The sequence below is a fragment of the Typopeltis vanoorti genome, chromosome 6, assembly GCF_054136105.1.
Source record: "Typopeltis vanoorti isolate ZY-2024b chromosome 6, IOZ_Tvanoo_1.0, whole genome shotgun sequence".
Classification (NCBI taxonomy): Eukaryota; Metazoa; Arthropoda; class Arachnida; order Uropygi; family Thelyphonidae; genus Typopeltis; species Typopeltis vanoorti.
In genome coordinates, this window is record NC_143554.1 from 146,533,518 (window position 1) to 146,551,310 (window position 17,793).

Genomic DNA, 17,793 nt, shown 5'->3' on the forward strand with positions numbered 1-17,793 from the left:
TTTATGTAAATATTTGTACTGTATACATGTGTAGAAAAATAAATTACCCATGGAAGCAAGCACGCATGCTTTTCCACAGTTTTAGACAGAAATAATAATTGACAATTCTCGCACAAATTTAGCCAATAATTTTGTTATAGTTGAATAAGTACAAGAAGCCTATGTAGCTCAGTGGAAGCGGCATTTGCACTCCACGATGCTTGATCACACGAATGAAGACTTGTTCAACTCTATCGCCGACATTTTCTATGCCTTTTTTCGACCAGTTCCAGAGTTAGTCGATCTATAGCACGGGCAAGCAAATTTTTTCTCCCGGAAACTCGGGATTTTGGTCCTGTAAACTCAAGAAAATCGACTATCGATCCCACACTATTTTCAGACGTTAAAAATATTGTGTTAAGGTTAGGGACCACAATATGGCGGCTCTTGTTAGCTGTCTCTTCACTGTGGTGATTAACTTAGTTATAGTCTTCGGCTAGGTATCTCTGATCCAGGGTTATGCCGTTATAGAGTAAATTGAGATTCCAGAGAAAGTTTTTCTGGCGTGGCAGGAGTGAGAACTTGTTCGTGGATGCTTTTCCGTCGAATATGAGTGGTTTTTTGCTCAGTGGTAAGGTGGGCCTGTCACTCAGTGACAGGTGGGCCACTGAGGCCACAGGCGATCCCCTGGACCACTCTGTCACTGAGTGACAGAGTGGTCCAGGGGATCGCCTAATTTTTAGAGAGACCATTTACTTAAACAGTGGCTTCTGCTAAGGAAACTTAAGATTTGGGGGTTTTTGCCTTGAGAGATCAATTTGAGTCTCCATGGGTTGTTTTCTAGCGTGGCCTCTATCAGGGCCATGTCGGTGGATGCTCTTTCCTTGGAATATGAGATGTTCTGCTCGGTGATAGAGTGGGCTTGTCACTGAGTGAAACCAATGCTGAACTCGGTAATCCCACAGAACACTCGTAGTGAGCGGTCTGGGGGATCGCCTAATTTTTAGAGAGTTGCTTTACTTAAACAGTGTCTGACTCCTGCTAAAAGGGGGGGGGATTAAGATTTCGGATGGTTTTGCCTTCAGAGAGCAATTTGGTCTCCACTGTTGAGTGTCTTCCTGAGTGACCTTGTTGGTGAATGCTTTTTCTTTGGAATATGAGTGGTTCTGCTCAGTGGAAGGGTGAGCCTGTCACTGAGTGGAGGCAACACTGGGTTGAACGATCCTTTAGTCACTTGTGGTCTGGGGGATCATCTACTTTTTAGAAAAACCCCTTTATTTATTAAGCTCCGGCTGAGGAGGGGCTTAATATCTCGCTGGGTTTGCCGTCAGAAACAATTTGAATCTCTATCGAAAGTGTTTTCCGGCATGGCTCATGTGGAAACAGCTGACGGGCCAGTGACAGGCCTTTCTATCAGTCAATATCACAATGGACTGATAGAAAGTGAATATATAGACGCTTGGGTAGCGCCTATGTTTTCTAAGTAGTCCGTGCTAAGGCAACTCGTGAATGTCGGTGTATGTATTACCGTAAGCTCTCACGCAACTTATTTTTAAAATATTTCAAAGTATCTACATTCTGCTTTGAAATAATGTGGGATCAAATATCCACTTTACTTGTATAATTTTAGTAAATCTTTGTTTCAATTTTATAACATTTCGCATGCCTTTACTTAAACTCTTAAGTAAATGATGCAATAATTTCAAATGTTTCGCCTTTCTCTGCATAGATTACATTTGCTGTTTCTGGAATAATGAGCCTGTTAACAGATTTTAATTTGTTGTCATTAGATGAACTAAATAGTTTTATATGAACAGTCTTATTTTGATAGGTAGTGCTTTCATATTTTATCTTTTTGTTTATATAAGGTTCAACGAGTATCACTGAATCTCCAAATGTTTCCGTTTCAAAACGAACCGTGTTGTTAGTATAAATATTTTCATTTAAGGGATCGTAGATATCTGTAAACAGTTCTGAATTATCTATTTCCTTCATCAAATATCTTAAGAACGTAGACTATTGCAGGCGAATACTTCCTTGGAGAAATAATATTGCTTTCAGTGGATCGTTGAGATTTCAATGGTGTGTTGGGTTTTATGCTTGCACACAACAGAGGACAGATACTACTGTATGTAAACAGTGATATCTGTTTGTTGCTACTTCTGCAAATTCATTCGTAGACATTAATGAAAACCTGATATGAGAGATAACAGGCCGTAAAAGTGTTGGAGAACGTCTGTCGTATTCCAGATCATTTCCTTCGCAAGATAGTTGATACTCCAAAAGTGAATTGCACGAAACAGACAATATTCGGAGGACACTCTCAGTGTATCCCTACTTATTATGAACTGTACGGTTTATTTTTCAGCACTGAAAAAAATCTGTAGACTTGATAATGGGCTGTGTGTGGTAATATCAATCATATCTATGCATTTATAGGTCAGGCGATGAAGGTCAGTGCGTTTAGCAAATTCGTACAATTTGCACACGTATTTATTCTCAACTGTCATATAGTTAAATATAAAGGATTCACTTATTTTCACAAGGTAAGGTATTTGGTACTTGTAGGAAAAGAACAAAACCTCCACATCTCTGTGTACCGAAGGCAAAGAAACTTTATCTGTGTATAGCTATCTGAAATAAATAAATACTACCATCTGTGCTAAAAGTTGATAACGGAAATACAAACTAATTAGATTTAAATGATGTTTACAATTCTTTTTAAATATTAGTTTGCACTAATTACGAAAATTGTAACATGTTCGTAAGAACTAAAGATTCTTCCCCCACTAATTCCACTTAACCTCGACGTTTTTTCTACATTCGATTACCAATTATAGAGATTCCATCACCCGACGCTACAGAATCACAATAAATACTCATTATAAATAAATTAACATCTTTTTAGTCTCTGTCGAAAGGCAGTGTACAATCGTCTCAGTGGAGTCCTGGAACTTCCTGCAACAATGTCGGTTCTACGGTCCATTTTCTTCAGTTTACGGGAAGAAAACACGAGTTTCCGGGAGAAAAAACCCGCTTGCCTGTGCTAGAGATCGACTAAATTGGGAACCAGTCGAGAAAAGGTTTAGTAAAAATTCCTCTAGTCGGTGACTACGCTCTTCCTTCGGGCAGACTAGCGCCACGGACGGCTGAGCAACTTCCACTGAGCTGCACAGGTGCAGTACATCATATATAATAATAATAATTATTATTATTATTAGACACCTCCAGGGAGTCCTATGAGAACAGCTTACAAAGCAATTACTAAAATAAAGAGCTAAACCAGCTTACAAACTGTTAAACTATCTAAATATACAGCCAAACAATTACCTATATCTATAAATAAATAGATTAAAAGGAAAAAAGAATAACGTGTCTATAATTCATGCTACATAAACAATACAAATTTATTTATACCTTCTTTATCTTGATTAACTTCTTTTTCAAGATTGCACATCTTTTGCTGAAGACTGCAAATTTCATTTACTTTTTCATTGACTGTTTTCTCCAAAGTTTGGCAATGTTCACTTTTTTCCGAGAGCTGAATATTATAATGAACTTTTTGTTTTTCAACCTCTTCTTTAAGACTTCAAAACAAATTTATTTTCGATGAAAACATGGAACTTGAGAAGAAGCTAAAAGATGCCCAAGAAATTTGTAAGAGCCTTTCTGATGAAAAAGCTTCATTAGAAAAGCAGTTCTCAGAAATCACAGCTATTTCAGAAGATAGTTCTTAGCAAATGACGTTGCTTTCTCATGAACTGGAAGAATATGAGACACAGCTTCACTGCATTCAGATTAAAAATGCAAAAGTTATTCAACAAAATCAACAGTTGGAAGAGAGTTTAGAGAAACTACAATTTAATCACAGAGAAACAATGGAAAAGCTAACTAAATCATGTTCACACTTACAATTGCAGCTGCAAGATAAAGATAGTGAACTAGCTGATGCTCAGCTGACTATATCTAGTCTTGACCAGAAGTTTAAACAAACTGATGAAAATGCAAAACATCTAAATGACAAAAATGAGCGTATTTCAAAAAAATTGCAAGATATTCAAATCTCTCTGGAAAATCTTTCTCAGCAGAAGCTGAACCTTGAACAGGAACTAATTCAAGCAGCACAGTCATCAAGTAATACATCCCAGCATGCTTCAGGTTTATTAGAGCAGTTGGAAGAAAGAGACAAGAAATTATCCACCATGAAGTCAGAACTTGATATTGCAAATGAATTGTCTTACAAGCTTAAAGAAGAGGTTGAAAAACAAAAAGTTCATTATAATATTCAGCTCTCGGAGAAAAGTGAACATTGCCAAACTTTGGAGAAAACAGTCAATGAAAAAGTAAATGAAATTTGCAGTCGTCAGCAAAAGATGTGCAATCTTGAAAAATAAGTTAATCAAGATAAAGAAGATATAAGTAAAATCAGTGAAAAAAATGAGCAATACAAATTTATTTTTGAATTAAAGAAAAGCTTTTAAATTACATTTTATAAATAACATTTTCGAGAAGCATTTTGCTATATTCAAATATAGCGAATATTCTGATATTCATCAGAAATGCATTGCCTAAAAACCATCAAATAACAAGTCAGTTACTGAAATAAAGCAGCATCGATCAACGGTGTAAATTCGTGCTCAGTCTGAAGACCACGTAAATATTAACAAACTTCCATTACATGTGTTGTATCTAGTTGACATTCAGGTCACAATTTACCACTCCGTAGTCTCCAAATACGTGTCACACAGAAACTTATGTGCAGCTGACCTACACAAAAATTAAGTATACCATGAGAATTAGTTATAATTAGTACATTGTTCTGTTTCGGTGAGTGTGGTCGTGCAACGACAAGGAAAGCGAGCTCTGTGCCCCAATAGCTCTAAATAAATATAAAAAAGACACTGAGTACTATTTCTTAGTCGTAGAAATGTGCAACCACACTCTTTGGCGGAGTAATACATCCGAACAAAACACCTTGAAGCGATTATACTATCCTGGAGGTACTAGTCAACGAAGAATGTCGTTGTCAGTATTGGGGTACGTATAAATGAAGAAACTGACGTTATTTCTTCAAAATTTCAGAAGAAATGGTAGAAGTTTCGACTCATATGTAATTACTAAGAAATAATCTGTCAAATAAACGACAAATTATAAAAAGCTACATATTTTCGGCAAACTAAAATAACTACACATTTGGCACACTCTCCCTCGGTGAGTTTTTGGACTCCCTGGAGGTGTCACATAATAATAATAATAATAATAATAATAATAATAATAATTTCCTAACTGCTTTGCTTTTCTAAACTTCTAGTAATGTAAAATACAGCAAACGAAACTAGACAAGAGGAACTTACTTATTTACCGACACAACACCCTCAGATAATGTTTAATTATCAGTAGTAACTTGATCGTGGTAGCAGTACACAATATAAAATCATTTATATTTAGTAAGAATCTTTTCGAGTGTCATCACTTCTGTTAAATAGGAAATGCATTTAGCAGTTTACCTTGCTAGATCAAGTCCTAGGAGGAAATGATGTCATAGGCGTAGTTGTTAGGTTATTATGCAACCTAAGATGATATGAACTATCTTTCTCAATTATCTATAAATGCAATTTAAAAAAAGCTTGAAAAAAAAAATAATAATATATATATATATATATATATATATATATATATATATATATATATATATATATATATATATATATTTGTAATTGTAATTTTTAAAGAATTCAGTTTAATATATATATATTGCACAGTATTTTGCACTGAATCCTTTAAAAATTACAATTGCATAATGACATATTTACAAAAAAGACTAATCACTACAAGGCGATATCACCGCGATAAAGCAATGAAATAAGCAAAACACTATCTTCCCGCTATTATCTGTTCCCGAGTATATACGAGACTAGGGGAAAGTGTTTATATTTTTCATTTGTGCAGCCGACGACACTGGTGTGTGTTGTGTATTGGTAAGATTTAGTTTTGATTGGTATTATTTAAATACGGTTTGAAGTTTCTGAACGTAATGGAGTCGACTCAGTACACTGTTTGCAAGAAATCTATGTTATTTTGTATTAAATATTTCGATAGCTGTATAATTTGAAAATAATTATGACGTATTAAACGTTAGTATTCCAAACTTACTTAATGTTCTAAAAATTGAAGAGATTCTTAAAAATGTATCTGATTAAACACTTCGTGGATTTTATTATGAACGTTTAATTCAGGAAAGACATCATAGTATGGAGAAATCTTTTCTAGCATTAAAGTATGATTAATAATTATCGTTTACTCAACAGTTATAACCTGTTTGGAATTTGTCATGTCTGAACTTCATAAAGAATTTTCCGATCCTGCTAATGAAAAGGAACAGATTGACAAAAGTGAAACCAAGTTGCTGACACAATGTTCTAATAATGTTAGACATCAGGAAGATCGTAGGATTCAGGTGCTGTGCAACTTTTTTTTTTTTTTTTTGAAAATTATGATTTTTTTTTTATATTGTATAATTGTTTCATTTTTATCCCGATTTTTATAATCTATTATTTATATGCTCAACTACGGAAATCACTCTCAGAATATCAAAGATGGTCGAAAAAAGTATGTGAGATATTCCAATGACCATGCGTTTATTTTCATGTATCAAATCAAGATAACAATGCAAAATTTAGAAAATGTTGGCACACACTGACAGTGTTAGATCATCTTACCATAAATGTAAGGCTAGGTGATGTCCTTCTTAACCAAGGACTCGTTGTTAGGTTAAGTTTAGGGTTTTGGGGTTTGAGGTTTTTAGAATTGCTTAAGATTTATAAGATGAATTTAGAACTGTCCGCGCGGTTAGCCTAGTGTCTATGAGGTTCGCAACCATATGCCTGGGGAAGGAGTATTCTAAGTTCGGTTCCCGTCGACGACGTGAGGAGCTCAACGATCTACCACAGCCAAGTTTGCCGGTCTTGGGCGTGGACAGCAGTTTTTTTCCTGGGGTTTATCATCCCGAAAGCAGGCAAACCGGTCCCGTGAACATACACGGATTACAGTCAGGAATATTGACCCAGCCATAGCCCTGATTCGTCAGCCCAGATAAAATTTGGGGGACTCAGATGGTGCCGTACATTTCCGTAAAAAGGAACTCACGGTATCATCACACGGAAAGGAATTTAGAATTAATTATGTTCACAACACGTTTTGAAGACGACACAAAAAAGTTTTGTGTCGTCTTCAAACTTCACCAGGCCGATTTTCATCGGTTTTGATTTTAATGAATTAATTAAAGCCAATATGGCGTAAATAGTTTCCACATGAATCATTGTAGAGTGACAGGATATTCGCATATCCACCACAACAGTTGATATTACAAAATATGACTAAGTGATGCATTAAGACCCTCTAAATTAAGGGTGTGAATGCAAAATGATTTAGACATTCACGGACTTCAGATAGATCAGGAAGGATTGGATGAACTGCGTGATGCTAAATAACGTTATTAAAAGGTTTGAGCGTTGCAATAATAATTTAAAAGAATTAAATTTTTTATGAACTTAAGAATTTAAAAGAGAGTCTATAAAATTCTGTTCCTTCGCCCTACCTAAAAAAAAAAAAAAAACTTTAAATATTTAAAGGTCTCAGAATACCGCATTATTTTCTTTTAATTATCATAATATTTTCTAGTTGTGAACTTAAAATATAATAATACGTAATCGCTCTAAATATATTTAGGATTACTATTAAACTTTGTCCAGTGGAATCATTTGGACTGTTTTAACGATGGGAAATTCTAGATTCATCTGATATGATGAGATAAAATAGTGCTATTACAAAACGCACCGTTTTTTTCCTGATTATTTGCAATCATCTCCCCTTTCTCATTATCTACATTGATAGAATAGATAATGCACCGAGTTCGTCCATAGTAACTCATCCTCACATTGTTTCTCGTATATGTACTTACACTGTGTGTGTGTGTGTGTGTGTGTGTGTGTGTGTGTGTGTGTGTGTGTGTGTGTGTGTGTGTGTGTGTGTGTGTGTGTGTGTGTGTGTGAAAGTTTAAAACTCTTACGTTTATTACGCACAAAAATGGACTCTTTTATCAACTAATTTTCAGCACAACAGTTTTTATATGCCTGACATAATAATAAAAAAAAAAAAACGACATTCGAATAGAGGAGCTTTAGGACGTATAAAGAGATGAACAAGGTACTATATAGATATTATAACGACAGGAAAATTTACAGAGTAATCACTCTCATAGAGAAATTGAATTTTGGTTATATGAGCCTCTAATAGCTATCAACCAATAACGACGATGTCCTTTTTGTTGGGAAGACCTGAATCCTCTAGGACTCAAAGAACCTTTGGAAGAGAGTGTCAGCTGTATGCGAATTAGCCAGTGTCATATGAAGATAACAGTTTTTTTCCCCACAAAATACACAAATCACTCAGAAGAATATTCTTAATTAAAAGACATGAGTTAAAAATATATAATATATAGCCTATAGCCTTAAAATCTTCTGCCATAAAAAAAAAGGTTTAAAAATGCCGCTTGCAAATCTGGTTAAGGAAGATGCATTGGGAATCATAATGGCTCCTACTGTTATATTTTATGGAAGTATTATGTTTAAATACTTTCTTGTCTGTATATTATAAACTCAATGATTTGTTTTATGTTTCTAGGATATTGAAAATGAAGTCAGTTCACTTAAAGCTGAAATTCGAGTAAGTTCACAATCTCTTTATGCAGTCTGCTCTTTACACAATTAACAAGAGAACATGAGATTTTAACAGCTTTCCATTTATTATATTTTGGCACGTGTTCTGAATTTAATTAATTTATTCTTTTAGAAATTAAAAAATGACGTCAGCTCACTTAAAACTGAAGTTCACGTAAGTTCTGAATTTCTTATTATAATATAATTTTCTTATAATTTATGTTAGTAAGCCGATAATAACTATATTGAATAATACAGGCAAAATGATGCCTGAAGAATTTTCTATTTTTACATCGAAATGAGTTCTGCTGAATTTTGCATAACCTTAAGTCAACATCAGTTCAATTGTTCTTCAAGTATATGAAATCCATAAGGGATATCACTTGAATATCAAGATGAGGTAAGTTTTTAATCTTATTTCCCAATTTATAATCGTGTAGTTATTACGCGTTATAATCGAGTAGTTAAGCATCCGTAGCTGGTGATCATGTTTGGATGTAGCATGGTCCAGAAACCCTGTAAAGTATGATATTTCTGTCCACCCAGTCCCGAATTCCGTCTTTTACCAATTTCTCCAAAAACCTTAAACCCCACTCCAGCCTCCAGGAATATTGATTGGCTTATACTTGGAACTTCTTTTATGTAGTGAAACTATTTTGCCCTCTTTCCACTTTATTTGCACCTTCCCAAACCAAGACAAATTAAACAGCCTGTCAGAGGAAATGCTAATTCCCTTGCACATTCTCGTAATACACGGGCCGATATGCCTTCTAATCCCGTGATGATGTTCGCATTAAGATTCTGCAATGTCCAAAGCACCTCCATATCTTCACCTCTATTCTCCAATCATTCCATGTCACATTCGATATTGCATTATCACCATCCAGATGGCAAACCCTTGCAACTGATGACTCAGTAACTCAATTATTTGGGTTATTCCTGTTATCTCTGTACCATCGGGACTTGTTAAATTCCATCCTTCCATAGTCATTCTTCATTTTTTCTGCTGCATAGAGAAAGAACTCTTTAGGATTTCTTTTGGCCTCATCAGCTAACTTCCTCTCATAACTACCTTTGTCCTTTAACCCTACTTATTTCTCTTGCCTGTGCCTACCTTGTACTACTCATGAGCTTGCTGATCACCTTTTCTTTCTATTCAATCCAGAAGGTTTTCAGCAACTGCTGCTTAATTATGGTACTCATCCATCTAACTTCTACTTATTTATCCTCCTGACTCGGTAAAAATTCTGATGACATGAGATAATCAACTGTTTTGTGATTCTACATATATCCCTTCTTAAGAGAAAATTTTACATGTGTGATAATCTCTCAGATCAAAACCATCTGATGGAATTCCTCCAAGCAGAGATTGGTCACTTCTAAGTTCTCGAATGCTATGACCAGTTCCAGCACTCTCGAACCTTGTGTCCATTCTTTTACATGCTGTCTCAGGTAATTATCCCTTAGCAGTTGTATAAATCGTATTTCCGCCCCCCCCATCAATTCCCATACTCGAAATCTCTCCATAGCATTTACTGGACTGCACTCATCATGATAATTTGTCAATGGACGTCATCTACATTCTCCCTTATATCCACTAGCCTACAGGGGAAAACACACACACACACACACACACACACACACACACACACATATATATATATATATATATATATATATATATACACACACACACACACACACACAGTAAACCCTCGATTTAATGGACTAATGGGAGCTAAGAGGTGTCCGTGAAATCGGAAGTCCATTAAATCGCGAATTTTTTAAAATAAAAGTATCCGTAACATTAACTGCAATTTTATCAATATTAGCACTGTAACAACAACAAAAAAATTGTTTTACACACACTTTTAGATAAGTTAATGTTCGATGTTGAAGCGCTTGGTTTAAGTAATCCTGCTTTGAAAAAAAAGTCACTTTTTTTTTAAAAAAAAAACTTTTAGATTCTGCTGTCTTTTTATAATTAACTCCCTAAAATTACGAAAATGTGTGTGTAAAAAAACTGCCGCAGAAAATCACGCCACTCGACAAAATTATTATTATTATTATTATTATTATTATTATTATTATTATTATTATTATTGAGGGGGCTTTAGCAGCAAGCAGCCGCAAGCACGCTATTTCGATGCTCCCATATTTTAAGTTGCAAAGTAGATCTCTTCTTGTGAATTAAAATTTAAAGTACATCAGTGAACTCCGTTCTTCAAGACGAACATATAGATGTAAAAACTGTAAGTATCTGTTAAGTAATAAGTAAAATATAAGTATTCAAAGTTCGAAGTATACGTTGGTCAACTACGCGAGAAGAGAACAAAGGAAGACGCCATATTAGAAAATACAGCAAGATCGTCAAACAAGAAATATGAAGTGCTACAAATGCCAAGAAGACCTAACGGGGGAAGAAAACCATGTAACATGTAGGAACTGCCAAAGAAACATACATTTTTTATGTTCAGGATTGTCCGAGACTACTTGGCAGCGAAAAACAAACAAGAATCGTGACGAGTGGAAGTGTCCCCATTGCAGAGACAACAAAGGAACGTCGCCTTCGACCGCAGGCAGAAAACAACCGGAGGCAGTAAACAGCTATCAACATCAGAGGGAATTAAAAACAAAGAAAACAACAACGGAAACCAAGGTGAGCAATCTTTAAATGCATTACTTGAAAATAGATTACAAAACCTAAAAGACCGTTTAATCGATTTTGTTGAAGAACTATTTAAAAAACATACCGCACAAATTACAGAAAATTCAACCAATATGAGGAATTTATTAAATTTAATAATAACTCGATAGAAGGTATGTTACAGACCGTTAGAGAAATTAAAAACTGCATGAAAGAGCTAACTGAAAGACAGCATAATTTAATTAAAGAGACAACGGACCTATGGGAAGAACTAAACTCTCTAAAGCAACAGCACGAGCTCTCAAACCAACAGCAGCACAAAAATGACCTCCTCATAAATGGTCTCCCAGAAATAGCTACGGAACATCTAAGAGACACCATAATACAACTAAGCCAAAAAATCGGCTCTCCCATTGAACCAAGAGACATCCAGTCAGTGCATCGGTTACCACAAAAAAGGAAAAGAGAAAATAATACCCGTCCTCCCGTCGTAGTGCGACTCACCAACAGCCTAACAAAAACTACACTTATAAAAGCTAGCAGGATTAAAAATCCAGTAGTAAAGGATCTGAAAGGAGACCACGACAACACCCCAATATACTTGTCCGAATACCTTACTCCACACTATCAGAAAATATTCTACCAAGCAAAGAAAGTAAAAACAAAAAACAATTACCAGTTTATATGGATAAGAGACAGCAAAATATTCCTTAGAAAGACACAAGACGCGAAACCAATCGAAATAAAATCCGTAGATGACCTCAACAGGCTGTCACATTGAAAGGAATATTGACAACTCGTAAAGAAGGAACAGCACACCAACCAACATGAATGCACACCATCAAGCAGACGTAATCACCCCGGAACATGATAATTGCCACATTCTGAAATCAATATCAGAATGGAAACAACTGATAATCCCCAAAAAAGGACTATCTATTCTCCACATCAACATCAACATCAGAAGCATTCAAAAATACTGGCTGACCCTGCAAGCTTATCTGAAGGAAGATATAGACGAAATAGACATTTTAATACTGACAGAAGTATCTACAACAAACGAAGAGGCAACCTCCTACCAAATGCCACACTTCCAACAACACAAACGCTGCAGACAAACAAAACGAGGCGGTGGTATAATAATATTTACCAAACATAAATTAGAAGTAACAGAAATAAACTATAAATTAGAATACGCAGAAAACATACGCATCGAAATTCAAAACATCAAACAAGAAAACTCCCTGATATTAAACGCAATATACAGACCACCCAACTTAAGCACCACAAAATTCCTAGAAGAACTAAACAGATGGCTTTCAGCCACGAAAGTAGGCACCTCAAAATACTTGATAATAATAGGAGACATTAATATAAACATTAGGAACATAAATAACAACACAGAACAATACCTAGACCTATTATCGGCATATAACATAACCCCATCCATACAGTCGTATACACGAGAAGAGATAGTCGGAAACACAACAACCTCAACCTGCATTGATCATATAAATATAAGGACCCTTCCAAACAGCCACACAGCGGCCATCATAACATGCAAACTAGCAGACCATTATTTCACAGCACTGCAGTTACACACTGAACCAGAACCCATAAAAATCACAGACTACAAATCAGTATCATAGCATTGTAAACGAAGCAATAGCGAACGATGAAATCAGAAAAACAGACTGGATGCAGATAGCATCTCTAGACTCCGCTGAAGCTCTATATAATAATCTTAAACTTGCATTTAACAAAATATATAACAAAGCATTAACAAAAATAAAAATACGCCCCCAAACGAAACAAAATCCATGGATAACATACTAACAGACATACAAAGAAAAGATGCCCTATGGAAACAACTTTAGAAGTCGCCAAACAATATCGCTTTAAAAGCTGAATACAAAAGAAAACGGAATCTCCTAACAACCCAGATTGGAACGGCAAACAGAAACTATTACAGCAACAAATTAACAACAGCGCAGAATGACATAGAGGAAACCTGGCATCTGATTAATGAAATGCTGAACAATATACACAGAACCACTGCCTCAGAAACAATAAAACACAGCTTTGCCTGCGACCCCAAATCCCTCAAACAGTTGGCAAACAACTTTAATCAGCACTTCGTGAACTCTGTCCAAAAGCTACAAGAAACAACATTTCCTCACACAAACGAACATTTTCCACTAGGTCCACGAGCAACCCAATCGATGTGGTTCCCCACAGTAACAAAAGAAGAACTATCACTGGCAATTCAACAAATTAATCCTAACAAAGGACCGGGGATAGACGGAATCAGACCAAAAGACATCAAGAAACACTCAACCGACCTACTTCCAGTTATACAAAAACTGTTAAATAAAATCTTCGATACGGGACACATACTTGAAACACTGAAGACTGCATTAATCACACCCATACACAAACAAGGAAAAAGAAACATAATAAGTAATTACAGACTTATCGCCACGCTGCCTGTAATCAATCAAATCATGGAGCGCACTGTACATCAGAAACTCTCCACATACATTGAAAAATTTCAAATCATACCCAAAACACAATATGGCTTTCAAAAAAATAAAGGCACAGCAACACTCCTGGAAGATTTCACAGATCTAATAAACGCTGCATTGGATAAAAACAGAATAACATTAGTGGTCTTCATTGACCTAACAAAAGCATTTGACACACTAACACATAAAACCTTGTTAACGAAACTTACCCATATCGGAATTGGAGGTCGTCTACTCCAGTGGTTTAAAGCATACACGAAAAACAGAAAGCACATCACACATATAGGATCAGCGCACAGCAAAGCGGTACATGTAACCTGTGGAGTACCGCAAGGAGCTGTCCTATCTCCCATTCTATTTAACATATACACACACGACATAAGCCAACTCCCCCTAAAAAGTAAAATCTTCCAGTATGCAGACGACATAGCCATAGTATCCATTCACAACAATGCAAATATCGCTTACAAAAATATGCAACACGACATCAATCAAATCACTAACTGGTTAACTGAAAACAGCATATATATAAACCCTGAAAAAACAAAGCTAATGATATTCAAAAACCCTCAAACCCTGCCCATAGAAACTAAATATCTCACTATCAAACATTCATCCTCCTATATACAAAGTGCAGAACCTAAAATCACAACCATCACGCAGGTGAAAACAACACGCTCTATCTTGGACTTCACTTCGATGCTGATCAGAGTTGGAATAGCCATACAAACTATCTACATGCCAAGCTTAGGATAATAGCAAGCAAATTATACAGATTAAAAGACATTGCCCCAACCCACATAAAAATACTAATCTATAAAGCATTATGTGAAAACATTTTAAGATATGCAATCACATCATACGCATTCTGCACAGACTACTGACTTAACAGGCTACAATGGTTGCAAGATAAAATGATAAAACTGATATTCTGGGAACAACCCACTCTTATGCAGGAAGCACGGACAAAACACAAAATATTCAAGGTGAAACACTTATGCCACTACACAGTCATGTTAAAGCACTACTACAGCCCAACATATAGAGTAACCAGAACAACATATCAAATAACAAGACCACAGTCAACAAACTACATAACATATAAGTACAACAATCACGACGACAAAGCCACCCGAAACTTCTACGTACCTGACATGATAAACAAACTGACGTTCGACAACAGAAACCTAGGAACATACAGAGAGCTGAAACAGGCACTATATAAATATTATAGCGAGAATGAAAATTAGAGCAATTCCTGTCTCTCTCTCCCCCACCACACATGCACACACACACACACAAACCTATGACAACTCCCCCTCTCAAAAACTATCACTACAAGAACACAAAGAAACAAACACACCACTTCTAAATTCAACCCTATTTGCACAAAAATAAAAATTAAAAAAAAAAAGTTAAACTGTAATAGCAGTCGAAGTCTTTCAAGCACGTACCAACAAACAGTAAAATCAACACCTGGCTTGTGACCAGTATAGAAACACAACCATGAAACCACCACCCTCTGTCATCTATTATCTTCCTCAGATAAGCTCTGCTAAGCTTCGAGGAAGAAAATTACTAACTTGCAAGAATCTGTTATACACACTTGTAATGCGTTATAAATATTATATATTTATAATTACTACAGCAACTATGTATGCAATTCACCTGAGACATAAAAAAATGATAACAATAAAAAAATGAATAAAATAAATAAATTACTATTATTATTATTATTATGTATATTCTAAAATCAAAAATTCTGTATAATCCTTATAGTAATTACTGTAAATATTATTATTGTATGTAACTTATACTGAGACATAATAAATTGTTTTTTTTTTTAAAAAATTATTATTATTATTTTTTTTTATTATTATTATTATTATTATTATTATTATTATTATTATTATTATACGGTAGCGATAGAAACGCAAGAAACACTCAAACGCGAAAATCAAGAATTGCGGAAAGAAGTAAACACACTCATTGTCAAATGGAACACATGCTACAAAAAGAAAGAAAAAAAGAACTTCAAATTGAGGGAATAACGAAAAAAAATACAGAAGAATTAAGCAACATAATGCAACTGATCGGCAGCAAAATTGGAATTCAAATCGCAACCACAGATATTATCTACATCAATCGAGGCCCACAAAAAAATAAAGAGAGACCGCCACCAATCATCGCTCGTTTTACCAACAGAAATCTGAGAGACGCCATTCTTACAGCCAGCAAGAAACAAGGCCGACAACAACGCTCCTAACTGATAAGAAACTCCCAACACCAATCTATATAACGGAACACTGGACTCCATACTTCAAAAATCTTCTATACCAAGCAAGGAAGACAAAAACAGAGAACAACTACAAGTTCCTGGACAAAGAATACCCAGATATTTTTGAGAAAGAATGAAAACACTCGAGTATACATAATTGCAAGTGAATCCGACTTACACAGCCTACCAATATGAAACACTAACTCTTTACATCCTTAAGAATAAGATTAGAACTCATTTAAAAGCTATATAATGGAGATCTCAAACATAGGCGAACATATCCAGTCAGACAACATAAACTTCAAGGTCTTTGACTCTTTGAAGAAATGGTCAGACAACATTTCCACCAACACCAACTTCACAATCATACACACAAACATAAGAAGTATAAAAAAAACACTGGCTTACATTGATAATACTGCTCAGTTATACCATGATAAGCATAGATGCGCTAATACTGACCGAAGTTGCAATAAACCACACAGAAATTTACGCATACAACATAAATAATTACCAAACCTACAACTTATGTAGACCAAACAAAAGAGGAGGTGGCATTGTGGCATTTATCAAAGAAAATTACAATGTGACAGAAAAACAAACTCACTTCGAACATGCGGAAACACTAATTTTGGAAGTCACAAACAGCCACAATAGTATCAAATGCACAATAAACACAATATACAGACCCTCAGATAATAATCCACTCAGTTTTCTTCACGAGTTAGAAACATAGCTAAGCGGCATCGAACCGCGTACAACACACAGGCTCATCCTAGTACAACGTAAACTCTACCATTAATTCCCCAACAAGAGAAGAAATACTCAATAACTCACTAACACAATCATGCATTGATCATATCAATATACGGGCTCCCATCCATACATATACATCATCAGTAATTAACATCATCAAAATTGCCGATCACTACTTTGTCTCAACTTCGTTTTATTACGTTTCCTACCCCCCCCCTCCCACCACCACAAAAGTCGACAAAACTCGATCATACTAAAGAGCATTGTCGATAACCAAGTAAAAAATACAGGCTAGAATTCCCTACTTAAAATAAACGATCCTGTAACATTATACGAGAATTTTCAACTAAAGTTCACAGAAATATACAAAAACGCAACAAAACCTACACAAACGAGACGACAAACAGACAACAATCCATGGATAAATGACGACATACTAAATACTATTACTGAAAAAGAAAATCTATGGAAAAAACTTAAAAAGTCACCCAGTAACACATACATTTACAAAACTTATACAAACGCACAAGAAATCAACTAACAACAAAAATTCGTGGGAAAAATGACGCTACTACTTCCAAAATTCATGGAATATAACGACAACATTATGCAAACATGGGCTACACTCAACGAATTAGTAACCCGAAAAAAGAAAACTTCAGCACAAGATTTTATTGCAAAACGTTTCGGTCAGGACACAAACCAAAAGGAACTAGCAGACTCATTCAACCATGCTTTCACAAACAACATCACACAACTCAAAAAAGACAAACTACCAACGATCAACAAAAAACTACCAACACAAAATCAACAACAAACGATGTATTTTCCACCCATAGCAAAACAGGAGCTGAAAGAAGCACTCTTAAAACTAAACCCAAAGACCACTCC

The 17,793-nt window shown here is 35.3% G+C and overlaps 2 protein-coding genes across 3 annotated transcripts in view; one reads left to right on the plus strand and one right to left on the minus strand.

The window, feature by feature from the left end:
- LOC150106037 (BTB/POZ domain-containing protein 2-like) overlaps positions 1–5,463 on the minus strand; it is a 120,479-nt gene extending 115,016 nt beyond the window's left edge. Inside the window, exon 1 of the mRNA XM_090393780.1 lies at positions 5,334–5,463. The gene's annotated coding sequence lies outside the window, so the exon portion shown is untranslated. The remainder of the gene's footprint in view (positions 1–5,333) is intronic.
- LOC150106038 (BTB/POZ domain-containing protein 6-like) overlaps positions 1–17,793 on the plus strand; it is a 70,466-nt gene that overhangs the window by 41,080 nt on the left and 11,593 nt on the right. For both annotated transcript variants that reach the window (XM_090393776.1, XM_090393775.1), the window contains exons 2-4: positions 6,288–6,436; positions 8,662–8,703; positions 8,830–8,871. In XM_090393776.1, coding sequence (XP_090249902.1) covers positions 6,311–6,436; positions 8,662–8,703; positions 8,830–8,871 — 210 coding nt within the window. In that variant the 5' untranslated portion in view covers positions 6,288–6,310. The remainder of the gene's footprint in view (positions 1–6,287; positions 6,437–8,661; positions 8,704–8,829; positions 8,872–17,793) is intronic.